The 27,142-nt window shown below is 49.2% G+C and overlaps 1 protein-coding gene across 1 annotated transcript in view; it reads right to left on the bottom strand.

Annotated features, from left to right (window-relative positions):
• Positions 1 to 23,268, bottom strand: part of TJP3 (tight junction protein 3) — a 47,424-nt gene extending 24,156 nt beyond the window's left edge. The window contains exons 1-8 of the mRNA XM_033136911.1: positions 23,176 to 23,268; positions 10,094 to 10,150; positions 8,515 to 8,639; positions 7,671 to 7,773; positions 4,221 to 4,689; positions 3,119 to 3,222; positions 697 to 859; positions 391 to 484 (exon numbers count right to left, since the gene is read on the bottom strand). Of these exons, the coding sequence (XP_032992802.1) occupies positions 391 to 484; positions 697 to 859; positions 3,119 to 3,222; positions 4,221 to 4,689; positions 7,671 to 7,773; positions 8,515 to 8,639; positions 10,094 to 10,141 (1,106 nt within the window). The 5' untranslated portion in view covers positions 10,142 to 10,150; positions 23,176 to 23,268. The remainder of the gene's footprint in view (positions 1 to 390; positions 485 to 696; positions 860 to 3,118; positions 3,223 to 4,220; positions 4,690 to 7,670; positions 7,774 to 8,514; positions 8,640 to 10,093; positions 10,151 to 23,175) is intronic.
• Between the last annotated feature and the right edge of the window lie 3,874 nt (positions 23,269 to 27,142).

The raw sequence follows: 27,142 nt of genomic DNA, 5'->3' as shown, positions 1-27,142 counted from the left end.
AGAAAGAGGAGAGGGAGAGGGAGAGATAGAAAGATAGATAGAAAGAGAAAGAGTGAAAGAGAAAGAGAGAGAGAGAGAGATAAAGAGGAGAAAGAGAGAGAGAGAGAGAAGGAGAAGGAGAGAGAGAGAGAAAGTTAGAAAGAGAGATAAAGAGAAGGAGAGATAGAAAGAGAGATAAAGAGAGAGAGAAGGAGAGAGAGAGAGAGAGATAGAAAGAGAGATAAAGAGAGAGAGAGAGAGAGAGATAGAAAGAGAGATAAAGAGAGAGAGAGAGAGAGAGAGAGATAGAAAGAGAGAGAGAGAGAGAGAGAGACGGAAGGTGGGGGGACAGGGTGGGCAAAGGAAACGAAAAACCCGCCACCTAGACGTGCATCTCGGAGAGAAGCTTACGGGGCAGGATTCCACTTTGGAGACCCTGGGGAGTTGGGCACGCTCACTGGGGGAGCTGGAGGCGGCGAGATGTCCGAGCCGAGGTCAGAGATGTCTTTGGAAAAAAGAAAACAAAGAGAAATAATTTTGCGGTGTGTCACTTCTGCAGGTGCTAAGCCAGGGGTCACCAAACTTTTTCAGCAGGGGGCCGGTCCACTTCCTCCAAGCCTGCGGGTGCAGTTTGGAAGTGATCTTTCCCAGCTCCTCGCATGACGGGCCCCCCAAAGGGCATCCAGACGTGCCATTGCCTCCCTGGCCTTCACTCACCGTCCAGATGAGAGCTTTCGCTTTCGCTGTCTCTCATTTGGGGGATGTTCACCAGGAACTGGCTGTTATCCCGAAGGACCACAAGCGTCAACCTCCCCTCCGAGAGCTCGATCAGCCGCCGAGTCTCCTCCAGGGACAGATTCTCACTCGACACCCCGTTGATCTGGAAAGAGAGGAGAGTATTCTCTTGAACCCGGAGATTCGGCATCTCACGCTCGGCAGACTGAGCTGAGAGTTGTTAGAAGGTTAGAAAATGTATAGGGCTCACTCAAACGTCTGTTGGAAATGTAAGGAAATACAGGTGAAACTCAAAAAATTAGAATATCATAGAAAAGTCCATTTATGTAAGCAATTGTTTTCATTAGCTACTGGAGTTTAATATATGAGATAGACTCGTGACATGCAAATCGAGATACGTCAAGCCTTTGCTTGTTATAATTGTGATGATTATGGCGTCCAGCCGATGAAAACCCCAAAATTGAGATTGTTAATTTGGGGTTCTCATCAGCTGTATGCCATAATCATCACAATTATAACAAATAAAGGCTTGACACACATCTCGCTTTGCATGTCATGAGTCTATCTCACATATTAGTTTCACCTTTTAACTTGAATTACTGAAAGAAACGAACCTTTCCACGATATTCTAATTTTTCGAGTTTCACCTGTAAAAGCAGTGGTCCCTTGGTTCTCAAACAGAACCCGTTCCAAAACCAAAGCGTTCCAAAACCAAGGTGCGCTTTCCCATAGAAAGTAAGGCAAAACGGATCAATCCGTTCCGGACTTTTAAAAACAACCCGCAAAACAGCACTATAACATGAATTTTACTACCAAACGAGATGCATAAACTGAAAGCATGTCATGAGTCCATCTCATATATTAGTTACGCCTTTTAAGTTGAATTACTGAAAGAAATGAACCTTTCCACGATATTCAATTTTTTCGAGTTTCACCTGTATATTACTTTTTATCGTATGTGGTGGAACTGTAAAGTGATAACGGAATTCTGGGAAACAATATATAATGAGTTGGGGGAAAAATGTTTAAAATAATTTTCGTCAAAAGACCAGAATCCTTTCTTTTAGGTATTTTAGGTGCAGATATGCCAGATTTAGGTTTGATGAGGCCCTAAGCAAACTCCGGCCCTCCAGATGTTTGGGAACTACAATTCCCATCATCCCTAGCTAACAGGACCAGTGGTCAGGGAGGATGGGAATTGTAGTCTAAAAACATCTGGAGGGCCGGAGTTTGCCCATGCCTGCCCTAAGCTACTGAAGGTAATGCGGCCCTTTATATGCCCAGCTATCCTTTGCCAACAACAAATTGCTGCTGTTTTTTGTGTTGAATATATGCTATATGGTCCTTGATGGACCCAATAGGTATCTGAAGCCATTTGCACATGCAGAATGTAGGCACCCTATATATAGAAAGGAGCAAACCAGGGATATTTGAGGGAGCAGGCTAGCAGGCAGGGCCCATAACTTACATCACAGGAGCCTACACAACACAAAACACTGTTGCTGTATGTCGGTTTTATTTTATTTGTGTTTTTTTTATCTTATATTTTGGAAATGTACAATTGAGGTTTGGTGGAGTGGTAGGAATTCACGAGGGGGGGTGGGAAGGATATAGGCTTATATACAGGTGAAACTCAAAAAATTAGAATATCGTGGAAAAGTCCATTTATGTAAGCAATTGTTTTCATTAGCTACTGGAGTTTAATATATGAGATAGACTCATGACACGCAAAGCGAGATACGTCAAGCCTTTGCTTGTTATAATTGTGATGGTTATGGTGCACAGCTTTTGAAAACCCCAAAGTTGAGATTGCTATTTTTATGTAGTATGAAAATTTGATTTAAAAAGATAAAAACGGAGGATATAAATAAACAATATATCCTCAGAAGGCTGATCGCTGAAGAATTGATGCTTTTGAATTATGGTGCCGGAGGAGACTCTTGAGAGTCCCATGGACTGCAAGAAGATCAAACCTATCCATTCTTAAAGAAATCAGCCCTGAGTGCTCACTGGAAGGGCAGATCCTGAAGCTGAGGCTCCAAGACTTTGGCCACCTCATGAGAAGAGAAGACTCCCTGGAAAAGACCCTGATGTTGGGAAAGATGGAGGGCACAAGGAGAAGGGGACGACAGAGGATGAGATGGTTGGACAGTGTTCTCGAAGCTACTAGCATGAGTTTGGCCAAACTGCGGGAGGCAGTGAAGGATAGGGGTGCCTGGCGTACTCTGGTCCATGGGGTCACGAAGAGTCGGACACGACTGAACGACTGAACAACAACAACAACAACAACAACATATCCTCTCCTGCCACCCTGAACATTCCCACAAATTACGGGTGCAATTCCTCCGTGATTCGAACAGGGTGGACTGAAGGGGTACGGAAAAACCCCTCCCGCCCCACTCACCTTCAGTATGAGGTCGCCCTCCTGCAAAGAGCTGTCCTTAGCCGCCAATCCTGTGTCCGTGATGTGTTTTATAAAGATCTGGCTCCCCAGCTTCAAGCCGAACTCTGCAATGTTGTCGGGTTTTGGGGGAGGGAGGAGAGAAAAAAAAGGAAGACATTTGAGTGAAATGAGCGGCGGATTCTGCGAAGAGTTCTTAAAGCGCTTTCGAAGGAGGGAAGGGGGGAAAGGGAGATTAATCAATGGAATATGTAAAGGTAAAGGGACCCCTGACCGTTAGGTCCAGTCGCGGACGACTCTGGGGTTGCGGCACTCATCTCGCTTTACTGGCCGAGGGAGCCGGCGTCCAGCTTCCGGGTCACGTGGCCAGCATGACTAAGCCCCTTCTGGCGAACCAGAGCAGCGCACGAAAACGCCCTTTACCTTCCCGCCGGAGCGGTATCTATTTATCTACTTGCACTTTTGACGTGCTTTCGGACTGCTAGGTGGGCAGGAGCAGGGACCGAGCAACAGGAGCTCACCCCGTCATTGCGGGGATTCGAACCGCCAACCTTCCGATCGGCAAGCCCTAGGCTCTGTGGTTTAGAGCATGTAGAATTGACAAATAGGAATAAGGAACCGTGGAAGATGGGAGTTTTTAAGGAAGAGTGGAAAATTCTCGCAGATTATCTGAAGAATGATTGGTTTTTTCTACTTTTATATATCTTCTTTAGTTCAAAGGCGTATAAATTAAACAAAGAAAGCTGATATTGTGGTGTTAAAATGGTTTATTTTATAAAAGAATATTACTAAATAAGAAAAAAAACAATAATGAGGAATTAAGAAGTCCAATGGTATACATGAACGTTATGTTTATAATTTGGGTTAATTGAATATATTGTTATGTGTATTATTAAATAAAATCTCAATTAAAAATTATTTTTAAAGTATATATATATATATATATATATATATATATATATATCTTAAGGATGCAAAACGCTTATCTGAAATTGTAAAACAAAAATATTAATTAAAAAATCCTACTGAAAAAGCGAAAAATCTCTACATAAAAGGAAAAAAGAAGAGGGGGAATCGGGGGGGGGGGTTAGGAAATCCTGCTCACCTTCGCTCTCCTTGCTCTTTACCAGAACGGATCGGACCGGTTTCATCGGCACGTCCTGCTGCGGAAGCCTCTTGAACCCGGACACCAGGGTCAGCCCGCTGGCGCTGCCCCTGTGGCTGTACCCATTGGTGAAGCGCTGCCGGTCCGACCCGCTGTCTTGGCTCCGCCTCCGGTGCCCGCCGTCTTGGCTCCGCCTCCTGCTCCGAACCGGGTGCCTGCGGGGGGCGTCTCCCTCGTCCCGGTACCGCCCGGAGCTCCTCTCGCTGGACGAGTCGCCGTCGTAGCCGCGGTTGTGCTCCGCCTCGGCCTGGCGCCGGCCGCCGGCCGCTAATCCGCCCCGGTAGCCGACACCCTCATCGTCGGAGTCGCCATTCCGGCTGTTGCGTAAAGCGGGGCTGGAGAGCGGGAGACTTTTGGGCGGGCTGGACTTGGCCGCGGGGAGGTGAACTTTCCGGGGGCGCTTCATCGTCTGCGAGAGGAGAAAGTGGAAGAAGAAGAAGAGTTTGGATTTGATATCCCGCTTTTCACTACCCGAAGGAGTCTCAAAGCGGCTCACATTCTCCTTTCCCTTCCTCCCCCACAACAAACACTCTGTGAGGTGAGTGGGGCTGAGAGACTTCAGAGAAGTGTGACTAGCCCAAGGTCACCCAGCAGCTGCATGTGGAAGAGAGGAGACGCGAACACGGTTCACCAGATTACAAGTCTACCGCTCTTAACCACTACACCACACTGGAATACAATGGTACCCTTGGTTCTCAAACGCCTTGGTTCCCAAACACCGAAAACCCGGAAGTAAGTGTTCCGGTTTTCGGAAGTTTTTCAAAAGCCGAACGTCCGACGTGACTGTCGGCTATTGTTTCCGGGGCTCCTGCGCCAAGGTTTCCGAACATTTCGGAAGTCAAACGGGCTTCCGGAACGGATTAAGTCTGGCGTTTTCGTTTTTCCTATATATTTTGCGTTTTCGTTTTTGAGGCTTTTTCGGTTCTTTTGTTTTTGTGGCCGTGTGGAACCCAGTTCTGCTACTGATTGATGGATTGTGTGACTGCGGAAATGGAGAAAAGCCCCCCCCCCCATCCAAACAATGGCTATCATCAGTGCAGGGAAGAGGGGGGAAATTTTTTATCATCTGCAATACTGTCTTATTTATTTATTGGTATAAAGAGAGCGCAAAATATGGTCTGAAGCTCAACATCAAAAAAACGAAGATCATGGCCACTGGTCCCATCACCTCCTGGCAAATAGAAGGGGAAGAAATGGAGGCAGTGAGAGATTTCACTTTCTTGGGTTCCATGATCACTGCAGATGGTGACAGCAGTCACGAAATTAGAAGACGCCTGCCTCTTGGGAGAAAAGCAATGACAAACCTAGACAGCATCTTCAAAAGCAGAGACATCACCTTGCCAACAAAGGTCCGTATAGTTAAAGCTATGGTTTTCCCAGTAGTAATGTACGGAAGTGAGAGCTGGACCATAAAGAAGGCTGATCGCCGAAGAATTGATGCTTTTGAATTCTGGTGCTGGAGGAGACTCTTGAGAGTCCCATGGACTGCAAGAAGATCAAACCTATCCATCTTTAAAGAAATCAGCCCTGAATGCTCACTGGAAGGACAGATCCTGAAGCTGAGGCTCCAGTACTTTGGCCACCTCATAAGAAGAGAAGACTCCCTGGGAAAGACCCTGATGTTGGGAAAGATGGAGGGCACAAGGAGAAGGGGACGACAGAGGACGAGATGGTGGGACAGTGTTCTCGAAGCTACTAGCATGAGTTTGGCCAAACTGCGAGAGGCAGTGAAGGATAGGCGTGCCTGGCGGGCTCTGGTCCATGGGGTCACGAAGAGTTGGACACGACTGAACGACAACAACAACAGTACATTGATTATAGCTTTCATTTTATGGATCAATGGTCTCGTGAGATAGTAAAATTCATGTTAAATTTGCTGTTTTAGGTTGTTGTTTTTAAAAGTCTGGGGCGGATCAATCCATGTTGCATTGCTTTCTATGGGAAAAGCGCGCCTTGGTTTTGGATCGCTTTGGTTTTGGAACGGAATTTCTGGAACGGATTGCGTTTGAGAACCGAGGTACTCCGATCGGTTGGCCAACATTGTGAGGAGACGCAAAAACAGTGTGCGTCAGACTGCGGTCAGGGGAATCTGCTTACTCAAGATTTTGTTAAGAATGTGTTGAGAACGTCAGAGTTATATAGCCTTGAATCAGAGATAGGAGTGGAAACTCTGTTCCTTCTGATAATACCCAGCTCGGACAACACAGGCCTAATTTTCCCCAAAGCCTCCGTTTCTGCGCTAAATGTCTCTAGAGAAGCCCACATAAGTTTATAATCTCAGGGACTTCTACTTTTTGCGGGCTTCTCGCGGCCGCTGTCGCTCCGACCCGACGGAGGCCGCCTTGAAACATCGCAACTGGAGTTGGGCCGTTGCAGAAAACCCACCAAAGGCCCCCACGGTTCTGTGAGGCAGCACAGTGCAATGGTTAGGGTGTCTAGACGCTAGAGCAGGGTTCGAATCCCTACTCAGCCGCAAAGTTCGGTGGGTGACCTTGGGCCGGTCGCTCAGCCTAACCTACCTCGCAGGATTGTTGTTGGGTATTAAATGAGAAATGGGGAAACCATGAATGCCACCTTGAGATTCCTGGAAGATAAAGGTGGCCTATAAATGTAATTAATGAATAATAATAATAAAAATTATTATTATTATTCTATGCTCTACAACCACAACAGGTGCTGCAACCTTCCAACACTCCATTGTGAAATAGCAGGACTCTTTTTTTCCCATGGTGCCTTCTATTATTATTTTTTTAAAATAATATTTATTAAGAGTTTCCCCAATTAAATCCAAATTACAATACATGATTACATTTTTCCAAACTCCCCTTTCTCTCACCAAGGGGAGCATACAGAACAAACCCCCCTCTCACTGGGGTGATCAATAATTCTTTCCGAATTTAACCACTTACTTTGCACATATCATCTTTATATATATATATATATATATATATATATATATATATATATATATATATATATAATCTTTACCTTTACAGACTTCCCCGATTCCCCCGCCCCGTAGATTTCCAGATTGACCCAAATTCACAGTTATTGCCAATTCATCCCCATATTACTTTTCCTCCTTCTCACATTTTCCTTAATTAAATTCTTTTACTAAATAATTATTCATCTTAAGCATCTTATTTATCATTTTAACCTATCCTCTGCATTCACTATACTCCTGAACCTCCGTTGCCTAATTCCAAATTTCATTACAACAACCCAATAGCAGGACTCTTTTGCCCCATGTGGGACTCGAACCCACGGCCCTGAGATTAAGAGTCTCATGCTATTTTACCCACTAAGCTACTACTTAATTTAAAGGCATGCCTCTTCCGGAGTGATTGGCTGAGTGTTGCCGTCAGTGAGTTGACACTTGCTCTTACTCACAATATTGGCCACTTTCCCGCAGCCTTTCAGCGTGTGGATAGCAAAAGACGATGACACATTCTCCATGGAAATCCCATTCACCATGGCTATCTTGTCCCGGGTCCTGAAAAAAAGGCAAAAGCCTTGTGAGGTGGGCCAAGAGCGATCAGCGAACAAAAAAATCCCGACTCTCCCAAACCATTAAAAAAAACCTTTCGAGGATTCCATAGAAACCTCGTTTCCCTCTTTCTTGGCTGCCATGGTTTGTGGGTTCGCCAAGCCACGGTTTCCAGTTTGTTCGCTTCCAGCAAACTGGACTTCAGATCAAACCATGGTTTCTGAGTTCACCAACCACATCTTCCAGTTTGCTCGCTTCCAGCAAACTGGACTTAAGATCAAACCATGGTTTGTGGGTTCGCCAACCACGGTTTCCAGTTTGCTCGCTTCCAGCAAACAGGACTTCAGATCAAACCATGGTTTGTGGGTTCGCCAAGCCACGGTTTCCAGTTCTCTCATTTCCAGCAAACTGGACTTCAGATCAAACCATGGTTTCTGAGTTCACCAACCACATCTTCCAGTTTGCTCGCTTCCAGCAAACTGGACTTAAGATCAAACCATGGTTTGTGGGTTCGCCAACCACGGTTTCCAGTTTGCTCGCTTCCAGCAAACAGGACTTCAGATCAAACCATGGTTTGTGGGTTCGCCAAGCCACGGTTTCCAGTTCTCTCATTTCCAGCAAACTGGACTTAAGATCAAACCATGGTTTCTGAGTTCACCAACCACAGTTTCCAGTTCGCTCGCTTCTAGCAAACTGGACTTCGGATCAAACCATGGTTTCCTGGCTGCCTGGTTTAAGGCTACTCACTGGAGCCGACCATCAGCAGGGCCCCCAGGCACCACGTCGGAGATGATGATGGATGTGTCTCTGTCGATGCCGCTGGGGCGATCCCGGCCTCCCGATATTGCAATGCCAAAGCCCCTCCGGGGATCCTGCACGGAAAGAGACCCAATGCAGATGTCAGTTCCCTTCTGCGCTCCAATTTAATTTGATTCGGCCTGCTAAGCCAAGCGTCCTGATTCTGACAGGGGTCAGCCGTCCGCCTCCGAGGTTACTGCAGGAAGGGTTTGAATAAGTGACGTGTCCCCTGTCGCACAAGCAGGGAAATGGGAGACCTCCAGACTTGTTTGGATTCCAGCTCCCATCAGCCCCGGACAATGCCAGGAATGATGGGAGTTGTAGTCCAGCAACTTCGCCACACTCGGAAGCAGTAAATGCTCCTGAGCACCAGCTGCAGGGAGGTCCAATGGGGGGAGATTTGGAGTCGCTTGTAGGCTTCCCACACTCCTGTGGCAGGATGCTGGGTCTGCCCAGCCATGGTTTCCTGTTTGTTTGCTCCCAGCAAACTGGACTTAAGATCAAACAATGGTTTGTGGGCTCACCAACCAAGGTTTCCAGTTCTCTCGTTTCCAGAAAACTGACTTCAGATCAAATCATGGTTTGTGGGTTCACCAACCATGGTTTCCATTTCTCTCGCTTCCAGAAAACTGGACTTAAGAGCAAACCATGGTTTGTGGGTTCACCAACCATGGTTCCTAGTTCCCTTGCTTCCAAAAAACTGGACTTAAGATCAAACCTTGGTTTCTGGGTTCACCAACCAAGGTTTCCAGTTCTCTCGCTTCCAGAAAACTGGACTTAAGAGCAAACCATGGTTTCTGGGTTCACCAACCATGATTCCTAGTTCCCTTGCTTCCAAAAAAACTGGACTTAAGATCAAACCATGGTTTCTGGGTTCACCAACCATGGTTTCCAAGTTCGCTCGCTTCCAGAAAACTGGACTTAAGATCAAACCACGGTTTGTTGGTCTGTTGGTTGAGCAAAAAAAGGGCTGCAGAAGCTTCCACATACTTCTTTGTGGATGTACCAGGGGAGGGGAAGGGAAAACTCACCAGGGTTTGGGCCACGCTAAACCAAGGGCAGGGAACCTTCTCAGGGCAAACGGCCAATTTCACAAGTGGGTCACCTTATGTCAGGAGCGAACTGGCAGTAAATGACACCGTGCAAGTTGGAGTTTATTAGCAAAAACAGGATCTGCACAGGAGAGTCATGCCTAATGAGCACAGCAGATCACTCCCGGTGATCTATGTTTAAAAAATGCCTGATATTTGATGTTCATTTCTGTGGTGTCCAAACTTTTTTCAAGGAGGGCCAGATTTGTGAGGGCCAACCAAAATTGTTGAGATAATCTGCCGCAGGGGCCGGATTAAACCTACCAGTGGGCAGGATTCTCTCCCCAAAACGGACATTGGACATGCCTGCTGCCTGTCTTTACCTTCTTTCAAACTTTTATTTATTTATTTATTTTTAAAGCAAAAACACACACAAAAATCAGAAAACCGTCTGCTTATTTCTGGGGCTTTTCCTGCTTATTTCTCAAACCACTCACCCTGTTTAGCGTTACTGTGTACTGTTCCCAGATTATCATTTCCTCCATGTCTGCAACCTAGGGGAAAAAGAGAAAACGTTATGAGACAACTTCAGGGATATACGCAAACAGAAAAGAGGGCAGACAGCCAGAGAATTAGCCCTTTATGTCAAATCAATGTCTGATTCAGCTTCTGCCCCCTCCCTTAAAAAGCCCCTTTTATGCATTGGAGGGGGCTGGACTAGATGCCCCTCGGGGGTCCCCTGCAACTCTATAATTCTATGATCCTCAGTTTCCTCATCTGCACTGCCCTTTCCTTCGACTCTGCATTGCCAGCTAACACCCACTGCATTTATGCACATGTGGTGGAAGTGTAAGAGAATACGAGAATTTTGGGGTACCATATATAATGAAATATGGTCTGAAGCTCAACATCAAAAAAACTAAGATCCTGGCCACTGATCCCATCACCTCCTGGCAAATAGAAGGGGAAGAAACGGAGGCAGTGAGAGAATTTACTTTCTTGGGCTCCATGATCACTGCAGACGGTGACAGCAGTCACGAAATTAAAAGACGCCTGCTTCTTGGGAGAAAAGCAATGACAAACCTAGACAGCATCTTAAAAAGCAGAGACATCACCTTGCCGACAAATGTCCATATAGTTAAAGCTATGGTTTTCCCAGTAGTGATGGATGGAAGTGAGAGCTGGACCATCAAGAAGGCTGATCGCCGAAGAATGGATGCTTTTGAATTCTGGTGCTGGAGGAGACTCTTGAGAGTCCCATGGACTGCAAGAAGATCAAACCTATCCATTCTCAAGGAAATCAGCCCTGAGTGCTCACTAGAAGGACAGATCCTGAAGTTGAGGCTCCAGTACTTTGGCCACCTCATGAGAAGAGAAGACTCCCTGGAAAAGACCCTGATGTTGGGAAAGATGGAGGGCACAAGGAGAAGGGGACGACAGAGGATGAGATGGTTGGACAGTGATCTCAAAGCTACTAACATGAGTTTGGCCAAACTGCGGGAGGCAGTGGAGGATAGGTGTGCCTGGCGTGCTCTGGTCCATAGGGTCATGAAGAGTCGGACACGACTGAACGGGAGTTAGTGTCCAAGATGTGTTAGTGTTGTAATGTGGGTAGTGTATTTTGTCTGTTTTATAAGTACTGTCTAAGTCAAAATTATGAGTTATGTGTAAATTGATGTTGATTGATGTTTAATAAAGATTAAATCTTTTTTTAAAAAAAAACACCCGCACATACCCTTTCCTTAATTCATCGCCATTATTATTATTATTATTATTATTATTATTATTATTTATATACCATCCTATACCCGGAGGTCTCAGGGCGGTTCGCAGATCAAAATCAAAATATAAAACCACAAAATATATAATCAATAATCAATACCGCCACCTTACTTCCGCGACCCTTCCCTTCTGCCACAGAATCGCAGAATCGTAGCGTTGGAAAGGAACACGAGGGTCATCTAGTCCAACCCCTTGCAATGCAGGAATCATGTTGCCTCTCAAGCTCAAGATTTCCCCCGCAAAGTTGCTCTCCCCCCTGGGACCCCCCCCCCCCCTGTTCACGAGAGTTTGCTCCCAGCCAAACTAACAACTCCCAGCGGCTCTCTTTCTCTTCCTCTGCCTTCCCGGCCAACTTGGAACGCTTGGGAGCATTCCGTGACCTCACAGAAGCACGAGCCAATCAGTGCCTAGAATCCCGTAAAGCGGCTTTTTTTTCTCCTGCAAAGGGATTGAGAGGATTCCCTCCAGGGCAAACCGCAGCTCGGAGTTGTCTATTTATGCAAGCTGATGCACTGGGCACTGGGGAATAGCAGCTACCAGGTGAGGTGGCAAGGAAGGAAATATTTTGCTTGTTGCTCCTTTCTCAGCCAGACTCTAATAACTAAAGGCCGGCACATTCCCACCACTTTCTCCAGGCCAGGCAGAATTTTATAGACTTCTATCATGTTGCTCCTCACTCCCCTTTTCTTTAAACTAAATAGTCGCGAACGCCGCAACCTTTGAATCCCCTCGATCGTCTGAGTTGCCCCTTTCCTGAACTTTTTCCAATGTCCGCTTTGAGGAGAGGCGACCAGAACCCAAATGCACCATAGATTTCTACAACTGCGTTGACAACCACCACCACCACCACCACAAAAACAACAGATTATTATTTATTCCCTGCTCATCTGGCTGGGTTTCCCAGCAGAATATTAAAAGCACAACAGAACATCAAACACTAAAAACTTCCCTAAACAGGGCTGCCTTCAGATGCCCTCTAAAAGTCAGGTAGTTGTTTATCTCCTTGACATCTGATGGGCGGGCGCCACCACCGAGAAGGCCTTCTGCCTGGTTCCCTGTAACCTCGCTTCTCGCAAGGAGGGAACCGCCAGAAGGCCCTCGGAGCTGGACCTCAGTGTCTGGGCTGAACGATGAGGGTGGAGACCCTCCTTCAGGGATACAGGGCCGTTTAGGGCTTTCAGGGTCAGCACCAACACTTTGAATTGTGCTTGGAAACGTACTGGGAGCCAATGTAGGTCTTTCAGGACCGGAATTATGTGGTCTCAGCGGCCGCTCCCAGTCACCAGTCTAGCTGCCGCATTCTGGATTAGTTGTAGTTTCCGGGTCACCTTCAAAGGGAGCCCCACGGAGAGCGCATGGCAGTAGTCCAAGCGGGAGATAACCAGAGCATGCACCACTCTGGCCAGACAGTCCGCGGGCAGGGAGGGTCTCATCCTGCGTACCAGACGGAGCTGGGAGACAGCCGCCCTGGACACAGAATGGACCTGCGCCTCCATGGAGTCCAAAATGACTCCCAGGCTGCACACCTGGTCCTCCGGGGGCACAGTCACCCCATTCAGGACCAGGGCGTCCCCCCCACCTGCCCACCCCGTCCCCCCCAAAAACAGTACGTCTTGTCAGGATTCAACCTCAACCATAGATTTGTACGGCAGTAACAATGCCTTCATCGCGGGGGGTCAGACAAGATGACTCTCGGGGTCCCTTTCCAACTCTAGGGTTCTATAAAACCGGCCCTTTTTATTTTCCTAAATGACCCCTAGGCGTGGGATTTGCTGCCGCGAAACAAACCACTATCCTTCTGACTTGCAGGGTGCAAGCAAAACGCTATCTGCCCCCTCCCCAAAATCGATGCAAACCGATTATTGTGGTTTTTTTAAAAAAAAAAAAAATTGTGGTGTTTTTTTTTTTTTTTTTAAAGCACCCCCTTTACTTCTAATTGAAGAAGGGAGCTGTTTACGCTTGCTTTTAAAAACGAGCTTTTTTTTTTTTTTTACTAGCCCCGATTTATTTAATTTATTTTATTTTCCGGAGGGTATATAGGGTGTGCAATAATTGGCTTACCTCAGGTGGGAGTCTAAGGCGATAAGGACGCCTTCAAATCTGCCACTCAGAAGCATGGAGGTATTTCGATAAGCGGATCAAGCTCTTTTGGTTGAAAAAAACGGACTCTCTTTAAAGAATGAAATAACTTAATGCCGGCAGGCAGGCAGATAAAGCATTCCAAGAAGTTTTGGGAAGGGGGGGGGGATGCTTCGTGGTGAAATTAGGTCAAGGTGGCTGAAGAAAGGAAGTGGGGAATGTTGCCAAAAGAGGAGGAAGAGGGAGGGGGGGGAGAAAGAAAGAGAGGGAGAGAGAGAGGGAAGGAAGGAAAGAAAGAGGGGGAGAGAGGAGAGAAAGAGAGAGGGGGGGAGAAAGAGAGGGAGAGAGAGAGGGAAAGAAAGAGAGGGAAGAGGAGAGAAAGAGAGAGGGGGGAGAAAGAGAGGGAGAGAAAGAAAGAAAGAGAGAAAGAGAGAGAAGGAAAGAAAGAGAGAAAGAGAGGGAGAGAGGAGAGAGAAAGAGGGAAAGAGAGAAAGAGAGAGAGGGAAAGAAAGAGAGGGAGAGAGGAGAGAAAGAGAGATGGGGGAGAAAGAGAGGGAGAGAGGAGAGAAAGAGAGGGAGAGAGGAGAGAGGAGAGAGAGAGGGAAAGAAAGAGAGGGAGAGAGGAGAGAAAGAGAGATGGGGGAGAAAGAGAGGGAGAGAGGAGAGAAAGAGAGGGAGAGAGGAGAGAGGAGAGAGAGAGGGAAAGAAAGAGAGGGAAAGAGGAGAGAAAGAGAGATGGGGGAGAAAGAGAGGGAGAGAGGAGAGAAAGAGAGGGGGGAAAGAAAGAGAGAAAGAGAGAGGGAAAGAAAGAGAGAAAGAGAGGGAGAGAGGAGAGAGAAAGAGGGAAAGAAAGAAAAAGAGGAGAGAAAGAAAGAGGGGGGGAGAGAGAGAGAGGGAAAGAAAGAGAGGGAGAGAGGAGAGGGGGGAGAGGGAGAGAGGAGAGAAAGAGAGAGGGGGGAAAGAAAGAGAGAAAGAGAGAGAGGGAAAGAAAGAAAGAGAAAGATAAAAAGAGAGGGAGAGAGAGAGAGAAAGTCGTGTGTGTGTCAAGCTGAGCAACCCAGCAGACAGACACCCACTCCCCCCCCCAAAATGAGTTTCTCTCATTTTTCTTTCCCTTTTCCTGCTCCTCAATGAGATCTAACAGCTTGTCACCCCATTTGCGGTTCCCTTTTGCCTTGCAAAAAAGGGGGGAGCATGCAAGCCATTTAGTCCCACAGCTGGGGGGTGCTGCTGCTGCTGCTGCTGCTGCTGCTGCTGCTGCTGGGGTTTACAGAGGGCTGGGCGATAAGATTACAGCTGCAATCGCTTTAGATTTAAAGTAGTATCATTCAGTGTGGAGTGGCAGTGTGGTATAGCGGTTAGAGCATGTTTTGGGTGCGGGGTGGGGGGTTAGCCGGAAAGGAAATTACGTGATTTTTGCTGATTGGAAATGAAGCTGTATGCCTGCCCTCCCGGAACTTTTGCAAGGGGCAAAACAGAAAGCGAAGTTGTGTCCAATGGCCCCTGAAACCATGAGTACAAATAAACGTGGGGGGCTTAACATTGCATTCTTCCTTTCTCTGGAGGGATAGGGAACAGGGTAAGTCCAAACCTCCCAAGATCTGTAATTAATAATAATAATAATAATAATAATAATAATAATTTATTTGTACCCCCGCCCATCTGGCTGGGTTTCCCCAGACCCTCTGGGCGGCTCCCAACAAAATATAAAAAATACGATAAATAGGTAACAGAATCATAGAACAGCAGAGTTGGAAGGGGCCCCCGTGAGTCATCTAGACCAACCCCCTGCAATGCAGGAATCTTTCCGCCCAACGCGGAACTCGAACTCGTGACCCCGAGATTAAGAGCCTCACGCTCTTAACGGCTGAGCGTTGCAATCTGAGGGTTGACGAAATACTTCCGCGGAGGGTTAACCGCGGGCAAAAATTAATCTGCGTGCCCCCCCCCGGCCTAGCATCTTCCATAAAAGAAAGTCCTTCTTTGCAGAGGACTCTAAGGCAACAACACCCTTCCGACTCTTGCGATTCGTGCAGCTCGTAGTTAAAACTATGGAACTCCCCGCCGCAGGAGGCGGAGATGGTCCTCAATTTGGATAGATTTAAAAGAGGGCGAGGGAAATTCACAAAGGAGGAGAGGGATTTTGGTGACCACTAAGCATGATGGCTATGTTTGGCTTCTACGGTTGCAGGCAGCAATACTCCTGAATGCCAGTTCCTGGAAACAAAGGATCGGAGAGCGGATCCAGCTTGCGGGTTTGCCACTGGGGTATCTGGGTGGTCTGATCCACAGGTCTCTTTTGGTGCCCATGTGTCATTCTCCCTTGCCCCCAATACTGCCTGCTCTGACCGGCAGCCGTTCTCCAGCGTCTCTGGCAGAGAGAGGGGTCTTTCCACCACCACCACCATCACAACCTCAACAATCACGTTCTTAACCGGGGAGGGCGCAACCTCGCAAAAGCCGGCGCTCTACCCACTTGGCGACACTCCCCTCGTCCCTTTCGAAGTCCGTGTAACTGGAGGAGTGCAGCCAACAGAGGTTATTCTGAATTGCTCACCTGCGGAGCCAGGCCAAAAAATGGGTAAACAGCCACTCTCGCAGAAAGGCACACATTGTGGCGGCCAAGCCCACATTCCTGGGACGATTTGCAAGAGAGGCCAGTCCCCAAGAGATTGGCATGGTTCAAGGGTAGCCAACACCCAAACAGAGCAGGGTTAATATCGAGCCAAGAGGCCACAGTCGGCTACCATGGCAGATTCTCCATGCCAGGAGACAGACACACCTGTTGGATTCCTGCCTGTTTTAAAAGGAAACAAGGTGGAAAACTTCGGTTCCAACCTGCCCCCAGAGGTTGGGGCGGGGGGAGAGGTTGACCCCTAAACTGCAGTTACAGGTAGGTAGCCCTGTTGGTCTGCCATAGTCAAAACAAAATAAAATAAAAAAATTCCTTCCAGTAGCACCTTAAGAGACCAACTAAGGTAGTTCTTGGTATGAGCTTTCGTGTGCATGCACACTTCTTCAGATACATGCATGCACACGAAAGCTCATACCAAGAACAAACTCTGTTGGTCTCTAAGGTGCTACTGGAAAGAATTTTCTATTTTGTTTGTTCTTGGTATGAGCTTTCGTGTGCATGCATGTATCTGAAGAAGTGTGCATGCACACGATAGCTCATGCCCTAAACTGCAGTTTGTCCCAGGAGAAAGAAACAGCCCGCTTTTTTCATCCTCAAAATCCAGGACCCCCACCCCCCCACCCAAAAAAACCCACAACCCCAGTCCTCTTTGCTCCGTGGCAAAATGCACTCTGCACGCACCCAGAGGCACAGCTTTCAAACCCCGTGTCCAAAAAAGCGCGGGACGGCGTGCCCCTGCATTAATCTAAACGCTCTAACCCGGAAAGAAAAGGGGGGGTTACCCTCAGAGCATGTCCAGAGCCCCAGCCCCTCACCCCACCTGCCTCAAACGGCTGTGAGATTAAGGCTGCTTGGATCTTGTGCACATTTAAAACACACACAATCCGGGGCGGGGGGGAAATCTGGGGAACTGTAGTGTGCCGCAGGGTGCCGGCAGCTGTGGCCCTGCGACAGGCACGCTACGGTTCCCAGGCCTCTGCTTTGAATGCAGCCCTTTCAACTAAACGCGGCTCGGGTTACACGTTCGCCCCCCCCCCTGCCCAAACCGCCTTGCCAGGGAAAAATAAAACAAGAATGTTGTTAAGCTGGGTATCCCAGGCCTCCTTCTCTCCCTGGCTCAGAGATAAGCCCGTATTTTTTTTTGCACGCTGGAAGTAGGTCGAGAGGCGAAGGGGACCGCGCAACGCAAACTTACTTGCCTGAAATCGCACGGCCATGGTGCTCAGTCACAGCCAGCTTGGGCCGCACATCTTTGGCAGGTGAACGAGGGAAACAGGTGTGTGCTCACCTGTCCGCCGCCCCAAAGAGACTTCCTCAGGCCCAAATAAAGCCAGGCTTCCAGAAAATATATATTTATATTCCAGGTTCTCTTTCTCTCTCTTCCCCCCCTCCCCTTGTCGGCTCTGGTTTTCCTTCCTCTTCCGCACCCCCCCCCCCCGGCGCCACCTCCTTTCAGCGCACAGGTGTAACCTCCCCAAAGACACACCTAGATTCCAGGTGGAGCCAGAACTCTCCGGTTCCCTCGCCGGTTGGCAGAGGCCCCCAAGGGAATCCGCTGGGTGCAGAGAAACTCCAGAAACAGGGATCTCTCGGCCGGCTCTCTCGCAAGGAACACATCTCCTACTTAGATCTGCCTCTGGCCGGCTTGCGACGGACCGGGGGGGGGGGGGTTTCCGATAACCGCAAGGACACCGAGAAAGGAACAAAGGCTGAAATCCTACCCGGGGGCTGGACACCGGAAGCGGCCTTATCTGGAGTCGGCTCCATCTCTCTCTGTGTGTGCTCTTCCGGCACTGGCTGGCAGCCGCTGGCCAGGGTTTTGAGGCCAGCAGCCGGTGTCTTGGGCAGGGTTCAAGGCCGGGAGATTTTGCAGGACGGAGCTATGAAAACAGATAAGGCTGGGAGACGCCGGCTGCCGTCGGGCTGGACTGCTGCAATGCTCTCTTTTTTTAGGCTTCCCTCCCGCTCGATAGGGAAGCTGAGGTTTGGGGCAGGACGCTGCAGACACGGTTGCCGACAGGAGTGAAACCCCGTCAGCATAGAATCTTAGAGGGACCCCCAAAAGTCATCTAGTCCAACCCCTTGCAATGCAGGAATGTACAGCTGCCCCCCTATGGTTCAATCAGCACAGCGCTCTTACTTGAAACCGTTGGAACTCCCTGCCTCATGATATCAGGGAAGAACCTTCACTGCACCCTTTTCGGAGCTGGCTAAAAACATTTTTTTGTTTTGTTTTGTTCCGGCAAGCCTATCCAGACATGCGGAACGTAGGCATGTGTTTTCATCCGCTTATTAGCTTATCCTTGATTTTGTTTTCTGATCGTTTTAAATATTCACTTTAAGCTGCTTTTTTTAATAGTTTCCCTGCCTTTTTCTTCTTGTGAACTTCTTTGAGGTTCCGTTGCAATCAGGCAGAATAGAACCCTTGTAAAACAAAAGAGTAAAATAAATTTTAAAAAACACGTGGGCTTGGGTCCAAGAGTGTAGTCCCCAATTTGGGGCCCTCTACGCGTCTTGGACTACAACGCCCATCGTCCACTGCTAGCTTAGCAGTGGACGATGGGAGTTGTAGTCTGAGAGCTGGAAACCGGTCGGCTGGGGGGGGGTTATTGTTCTGTTTGTCATTATGCTATGGATTTTTTTGTGTGTTTTATATTGCAAACCGCCTTGTGGATCCTCGGGCGAAGGGTGTATAGAAATGTTATTATTATCAATAATAATAAAATCCAAAACCTGCACCAGCGGGGGCTCAAGGGATCTGTAGGAGCAGGTAAACAATGGCTCCATGCAGCAGTTTTATTCTCATAAGCCTGAAAATCCAGCGTTAACCTTCGCCCCTCGATCATCTATCCCTCTTTCCCTGTCTCCCTTTGCCCAGACACATTCCACTTCTCTAAGCGGCAAATATTGACAGGCGGCTGCGAAAGGGGAAATCTGGATTATCTGAGGTTAGCGAACTCAAACAGACACCAAGACCGGTGGTTGGTCAACAGCGAACCAGGGCAGGCCGGGTAGGAAAATCCCACAGGATCTTACAAATCCATTTCTCGGAGCTCAGAATCGCTGCTAGATGTCAAACAAACAAAGGACTAGCTCAGAAATTGACCCCCTGGGCTATTAGGCTCCGCTGCCTTCATTTCCCCGGCGGCGGCGGCGTCCCTGTCCATTTACAGATTTGCAAGGTCCTCAGGGCAGGGATCTTAAAAAGCCAGCTCTCTGGAACGCCTCAGGGGAAGCATTTCCCCCGAGAATGCACATGCGACTGAACCTTTCTCAGATGGCTTGCTTCGTGGCGGAGTCCAGATAGACTGCCTCTGGGCCTGGAGGCTCCATTGGAACATGTGAAGAGCCTGTCCGCTGGTTCTGGCCAAAGGAGGCCCACCTGGTCCAGCATCCTTCATGAGCTTCGTGACGGAGCGGGGATTCGAACCCTGATCTCCCAGGTCCTGGTCCGACTCTCTAACCACTACACCACCCTGCCTTCTAAATCTCAGTGTCAGGAAATGGCACCTAGACATTCCCTAACCAACGTTTAAGGTGCTATTTTGGCGATTAGCTTACCGTATTTTTCCATGCATAAGATGCCCCCCCCCCAATGTATAAGGCGGCCCTTATTCTTCTTTAAAAGAAAAATCGGACAATTTCACATTGTCCCATACAGGTGGTGCTGTGGGTTAAACCACAGAGCCTAGGGCTAAGCCGATCAGAAGGTCGGCGGTTCGAATCCCCGCGATGACGGGGTGGGTTCCCGTTGCTCGGTCCCTGCTCCTGCCAACCTAGCAGTTCGAAAGCACGTCAAAAGTGCAAGTAGATAAATAGGGACCGCTCCTTCACCCCGGTATGGCTCCCCTTCATCACACACACAGCTCAAAAAGACAATGACAAAAACCCACCAATATGGCTAACCTGATCCAAAACACCCACCCACCCCACAGACACATGAAAACAAAGACCACCACAGCCAACCACAAATGGACAACCACACCCTAAGCCAACCCCGATGGGCCACAGTCCCCCTTGCCTTGGCAGTCCCAGATGGAAAAGAGCTCCTTGCAAGCGCTGTCTGTTTGCTCCCGAAGGGCAAGAAGCTGAAGAGGGGCTTGAGTTCAAGTCTGGAAGGGAAGGTGTCCATGCTGGCCAAAGTGGGTGTGTGTGTGGGGGGGAACATCTAGTCCAACACCCTGTTCTCACAATGGCTGGATAGCCCTAAGAAACCAGGAGTCCAGATACACTGCCTCTGGGCCTGGAGGCTCCATCGGAACATGTGAAGAGCGTTTGCTGGTTCTGGCCAAAGGAGGCCCAAATTTCCCCACGAACCGAGGGATTCGGATAGACTGCCTCTGGACCTGGAGGCTCCATCGGAACATGTGAAGAGCCTGCCTGCTGGATCTAGCCCAAGGAGTCCCGTCTGGTCCTATCACCCTGTCCTCCCAGGGGCCAAATTTCCCCACAAACCGAGGGATTCAGATAGACTGCCTCTGGAACCTGGAGGCTCCATGTGAAGAGCCTGCCTGCAGGGTCGTGGTTGCCACCGATAGCCTGATCCCCTCCCACAGATTTCACAGCATCACAGAACTGTAGAGTCGGAAGGGACCCCCAAAGGTCCCCTAGTCCAACCCCCTGCAATGTAAGGATCTTTTTGCCCAATGTGGGGCTCGAACCCACAACCCCAAGGTTCGGAGTCTCATGCTCTACCGACTGAGCTAGTCTTACTCTGCCAGCCCAGCTTCATCCAAAACAATGTCAACACAAAGTCCCCAAAGCCTGTTTTTCGTGCGATGACTATTATCAAACAGCTCAAAGTTTGAAAGAAAACAAAACAAAACCCAGGTTCATAATCCTGGCCAATTATGAATCTCAGGCAAGGCCCAGCACAGTGAGTCAGTCCTGCACAGATTCAAAGGCAGCGTGGTGTAGTGGTTAGAGTCTCAGACACCAACTACTGTACTAAGCAGAACAGGGTTCGAATCCTCACTCGGCCATGAAGCTTGGAGCCACTCGCTTCATGGCGGAGTGCAGATACACTGCCTCTGGGCCTGGAGGCTCTATTGGAACATGTGAAGAGCCTGTCCGCTGGTTCTGGCCAAAGGACGCCCATCTGGTCCAGCAGCATCCTTCATGAGCTTCGTGACGGAGCGGGGATTCGAACCCTGATCTCCCAAGTCCTGGTCCGACTAACCACTACGCCACCCTGCCTTCTAAATCTCAGTGTCGGGAAATGGCACCTAGACATTCCCTAACCAACGTTTAAGGTGCTATTTTGGCGATTAGCTTACCGTATTTTTCCAGGCATAAGATGCCCACCCCCAATGTATAAGGCGGCCCTTATTTTTTTGAACCCCAAATTAAGAAAACAATATTTAAGGGTTGCCAAAGTGAAAATACGGAAGATCGGAGGCGGCAGCGGGAAGCTGTTTTGGGGGGCGGTCACGACTGGACCTAATGGTCAGGGGTCCCTTTACCTTTGAGGGACCCAGGTGGCGCTGTGGGTTAAACCACAGAGTCTAGGGCTTGCTGATCGGAAGGTTGGTGGTTCGAATCCCCGCAATGGCAATGACGGGGTGAGCTCCCGTTGCTCGGTCCCTGCTCCTGCCCACCTAGCAGTTTGAAAGCACGTCAAAAGTGCAAGTAGATAAATAGGGACCGCTCCGGCGGGAAGGTAAACGGCGTTTCCGTGCGCTGCTCTGGTTCGCCAGAAAGCAGCTTTGTCATGCTGGCCACATGACCCGGAAGCTGGACGCCGGCTCCCTCGGCCAGTAAAGCGAGATGAGCGCCGCAACCCCAGAGCATCCGCGACTGGACCTAATGGTCAGGGGTCCCTTTACCTTTACACTGCGAAATCCCAGACATTTGCTTATACACAGAAAAATGTGATATATATCTTGAGTTTCTCAGATATTAAACGAGGGGGCAGAACCGACAATATGCCACCCTAGTAGGACAGAAATGCAATTTTTAAAAAAAGATACAAGGGGACGCACATACAGTATACCTCTGTTAAATCCCTAGTGGCTTTTGTGAAGAGAGAAGTGAGGTTTCTTATGAAAGGCATGAAGATTTTATAACGCGGCTATACATTTAACTGAATTGCCTTCGGGCCTTGCATGGGCGCGAGGGAGAGGCAAGGTGTGTCTTGAAACAACAACAGGGATGAAGAAATTCGTGCAACACTCAGCGGAAGAAGCCTATCCCTGCCTACTCGGGAGTCAGCCCTCAATAGGGCTTCTCTCGCTGACTCCCAGGTAAGTGAGGCTGCCGGCGGCCGGGTGACATTTAAATGAGGCCACTGGGATTATTTTGATTTTGGCGATCTCGCCAAAAAGAACAAAAAATAAAGGAAGATCTACTTTACGTCTCCACAAAACGCTGCCGGGCGCTTTGGCAAAGATCCACGGCGATCAAGTTTGGGGGGGGGGGAGAGAAATGGGGCGGTTGAAGAAACACATTTGCGAATTTAAAAAGTGAGAGAGGGCTGAGAAAGAGGGGAAAGAATCGAAAATAGGAGCCACGTGCAGGAAACCAGGAAGTCGCCTTTGCTACACCGAAACCTTTTCCTTTCCACCGCCGGATAGGGTTGTCTTCCACGTAAGTCCTTCTCAGAGTAAACCCAGCGAAAGTCATGCCCCCTCCCCCCGCTTCCCCATGCATCCCAGCGCGTCTACTCTTGAGTAGGAACTTTGTTGGAGGCAAGTCAGGAGCCGGGAAACTGTGCTCGGCTACTCGGGAGTAAGTCCCGAGTAGCAGGGAACGCCCTCCCAGGAGTCACTGCACACCGAAGTCCCAAAACGAAACCGCTCCAAAAAACAAAACAAAACCCCAGAAAAACTTGCAAGAGGCTCACCCCACCTGTAGGACCCTTTGATGGATCAGGGCCTTGGGAAGCAATCCCGGGGGTGGGGCTCCCTTCCTTGCTGTATCCTTTCCGAAGCGGGCTGGGGGGGGGCGCAAGCAGCGTCCCCTCTGCATTCAGCCACCTGCGCTCGCTCGCCAAAGGCGTGCGCCCAGGGCGCAAAGACGCTTTCTGGAGAGGCGGGTTTGGGTGGGAGGTGGGGACGCACCCTGCTGCCCCCCCAAAAGACTAACCTGACGGGCTGGGGGCTCCTCAGCGACGGCTCTGGGGCGCAGGAGCCCCAACGAAGCGCAGGGCGATCCGGAGCGCAGACTTTCAACCTCCTCCTCCCCTCCTGTTTCCTTCCTTCCTCGAAGCCGGGCAGGCAGGTAAAATCCCTTTTGCCCAGGAATGCGGCAGAGCCGCTTGCCTTTAACCCCTTCTGTTCAGGCCCAGGGAGAGCGCAAAAGCCTCGTTAGCAGCAGGAGTCTGGCCGCTGGTCTATCTATAGCTCCGTATTGCCTGCACTGACTGGCAGCATCTTTCCAGAGCTTACAGCTGTACATAAATCCAGTTGAATAACAATAAGCAAATGTAAGCACACCCGCTCCGAAGCAAACGGCACAGTTCAGCTGGAAAGACACAAGAAGTCAGGTTTGGAGCAGGGAGGGTTTGACAGTGGGAGAGCTGCTTTGAGAAAGTGCATGTTTGCAGAACAAAGGCGTAGGAGAAAAGTGCCAAAAAAATAAACATATAAATCATTTTTTTAATGGGGCAGAAGTAAAGTCTCGCTGAATATGGTGGAATTTACTCTTTCACTGTACCATATACTTTTGCAATTGACTTCCTTTTGAAACTTCATACTTAGCCAGGCTGAGAGTGAATGACTGGTGCCGATTCGAACCCTGGTCTCTCCCAGGGAAGCGATAGCTGGCAAGCTGCCTTTTAGGTCAGAATTTGTGCTCTTTTTTAATTTTATTTTTATTTGTGGTTTTCGGTTTGTGTGCAATAACTTGTGCTCTTTTGTGACTCCTGCCTTGTTAAACGGACCTTGCACCTTGACGCTGCACATTAGCCTTGCTGGCATCATCCTGGGTTCTGCTGGTAAAGGTAAAGGGACCCCTGACCGTTAGGTCCAGTCGCGGACGACTCTGGGGTTGCGGCGCTCATCTCGCTTTACTGGCCGAGGGAGCCAGCGTCCAGCTTCCGGGTCATGTGGCCAGCAGGACTAAGCCGCTTCTGGCGAACCAGAGCAGCGCACAGAAACGCCGTTTACCTTCCCACCGGAGCGGTACCTATTTATCTACTTGCACTTTGACGTGCTTTCGAACTGCTAGGTGGGCAGGAGCAGGGACCGAGCAACGGGAGCTCACCCCGCCGTGGTGTCAAAGCGATGATTTTTCAACATCAACTTCGTTGGACTGGTCATGTTGTGCGGATGCCTGATTATCGTCTTCCAAAGCAACTACTTTATTCCAAACTTGAAAATGGAAAGCATAATGCTGGTGGTCAACAAAAGAGGTTTAAAGACTCTCTCAGGGCAAATATTTTTAAAAATGTAGTATCAGCACCAACAACTAGGAAACACTGGCCTGCGAGAACAGCCTTGACCAAAGGTGTCGTGGGCTTTGGAGACACTCGAACTCAGGACGCAAGGGAGAAACGTGCTAAGAGGAAGGCATGCTTGGCAAACCCTCACCATGATCAACTCCCGCCCGGAAACCAATGTCCCCACTGTGGAAGGACTTGTGGATCCAGAATTGGCCTCCACGGTCGCTTACGGACTCCCTGTTAAGACCGTATGTGTATCTGAAGAAGTGTGCATGCACACGAAAGCTCATACCAAGAACAAACTTAGCTGGTCTCTAAGGTGCTACTGGGAGGAATTTTTAATTTTGTTTTGTTTCGTTAAGCCCATGTTTATGGAAGACAATCTTACTTGGCTACGAGGGATCCCCAAAGAAGAAGAGGTTGTCAGGCTAGGAAGGAGAACAAATCCACCCCGCAGGAAGTGGCCGGTGCTGTGTGAGAGGTTGTGTGTGGGGGAGGTTAATTTGCAGACTGGGAATTATGGGGGTGAGCTGGATGACCTGTTAAGGTCCCCTTCCCTATTGGCAATTCTTACAGGCAGGGGATCTGGAGTCCCAGAAGGGGCTCCCTTTTACAGACAATGGCTCTCAAACCTTGCAAACAAACCTGCCTTTGTTATGTAAAAGGCAAATGAAGTTCCCATGGGAACTAATGGCTGGGGAGGGGGGAAGGCCTTTTCTTAGGTTTGCCTTTCCATTGCCCACCCCCACCCCCCAGGTATAGTAAATTCTGTTATCTGTGGGAGTCAGCTTTCCCCTCTCCAGCCATTTCAGAGTTTGATTTGTATCCTCCCTAACCATTGGTCATGCTGGCTAGGAAGGGGACTGCGAACAGCTAACAGGATTCTCCTCCCCATTAATTTCCAAATGCAAAAGCCAGTGATTAGAGTGTCCCCTTCCTAGGACTTGGGAGATCAGGGTTCAAATCTTGCCACTTGGACATGGATCTTGCTGGGTGGCCTTTGTCCGGCCACCTGGCCCACCCAGTCTTGTGTACACTGACCGGCAGCAGCGGCTCTCTGGAGTTTCAGGCAGGGGGTCTTTTTAGGGGGGTTGAAACGGAGCCCTGTGCGTGGAAAGGCATTGCCTCTGCTATCGGGGGGGGGGGGGGTCTGGAAACCGAGCCTGATGAGGAACGGTTGAAGGAGCTGGGTATGTTTCGCCTGGAAAAGAGGAGATATGAAAGCCATCTCAAGGGGTGTCAAACGGAAGAGGGAGCGAGCTTGGTTTTCTCCTGCTCCGGAGGGTAGGACTCGAACCCATGGCTTCAAGTTGCGAGAAAAGGAGATTCCGACTCAACATCAAGAGGGGTTTTCTGGCAGTCAAAGCTGTCCAGCCGTGGGATGGAAGGTGGCGGTCGGACTCTCCTTCCTTGTAGGCTTTTAAGCAGACGTTTTGTGGCCACCTTGTCCTGGGTGACCTTGTCCTGAGATTCCTGCCTTGCAGGGGGTTGGACTGGATGACCCTCAGGTTGCCCTCAAACTCTACAGCCCTATGATCATAGAATCATAGAATCACAGAGTTGGAAGAGACCCCAAGGGCCATCCAGTCCAACCCCCTGCCAAACAGGAAACACCATCAAAGCATTCCTGACAGATGGCTGTCAAGCCTCCGCTTCAAGACCTCCAAAGAAGGAGACTCCACCACACTCCTTGGTAGCAAATTCCACTGCCAAACAGCTCTCACTGTCAGGAAGTTCTTCCTAACGTTTAGGTGGAATCTTCTTTCTTGTAGTTTGAATCCATTGCTCCGCGTCCGCTTCTCTGGAGCAGCAGAAAACAACCTTTCTCCCTCCTGTATATGAAATCCTTTGATATATTTGAACATGGCTATCCTATCCCCCCTTAACCTTCTCTTCTCCAGGCTAAACATACCCAGCTCCCTAAGCTGTTCCTCCTAAGGCATCATTTCCAGGCCTTGGACCATTTTGGTTGCCCTCCTCTGGACACGTTCCAGCTTGTCAGTATCCTCCTTGAACTGGGGTGCCCAGAACTGGACACAGTATTCCAGGTGAGGTCTGACCAGAGCAGAATATAGTGGTACTATTACCTCCCTTGATCTAGACGCTATACTCCTATTGATGCAGAATTGCATTGGCTTTTTTAGCTGCTGCATGATGCTGATTTGTTGCCCTTTCCTTAGAAACGAAGCAAGTTTCTAGTCCTCAAGTTTCCATGAAAAAAGGCGTCTAAGCCACCCCATCTTGCTCAGTATTACTCACACTGACAGGCAGCAGCTCTCTCCCTACCTGGAAATACCAGGGAAGTTTTGCAGCCAGAGCGCACGTTCTACCACTGAGCTGAGCAGGGCTGACAAGGGGGTGTGGCCTGTAGGAAAGGGGCGTGGCCCGAGGAAAGGGGCGTGGCTAATGGGATGTAGCCAGGGGAGGCACCTAAGGGCCAGGTAAGGGAGAACTAGAGGGGGGCACTTTTTGGACCTTGGGTGCTTATTTCAACCCCCTCTGCCACGTAAAATTTTCTCACCCACCACCCCTTATCCTTCCCCCCCTCCCCTTGCTTAAACGTCTCCCCACCCCCAAATAAACCAGAGGAAACTCTCTCGTTTTTTTCTGCTTTTAATTCAATCGGTATTAGTGCCCATAACACAGGAGACTAAAAGTGGAGTCCTAGGC

Source organism: Lacerta agilis, chromosome 18 (assembly GCF_009819535.1).
Source record: "Lacerta agilis isolate rLacAgi1 chromosome 18, rLacAgi1.pri, whole genome shotgun sequence".
Lineage (NCBI taxonomy): Eukaryota > Metazoa > Chordata > Lepidosauria > Squamata > Lacertidae > Lacerta > Lacerta agilis.
The sequence above is the reverse complement of the archived record's forward strand: the minus strand, read 5'-3'. Positions and strand labels throughout refer to the sequence as shown.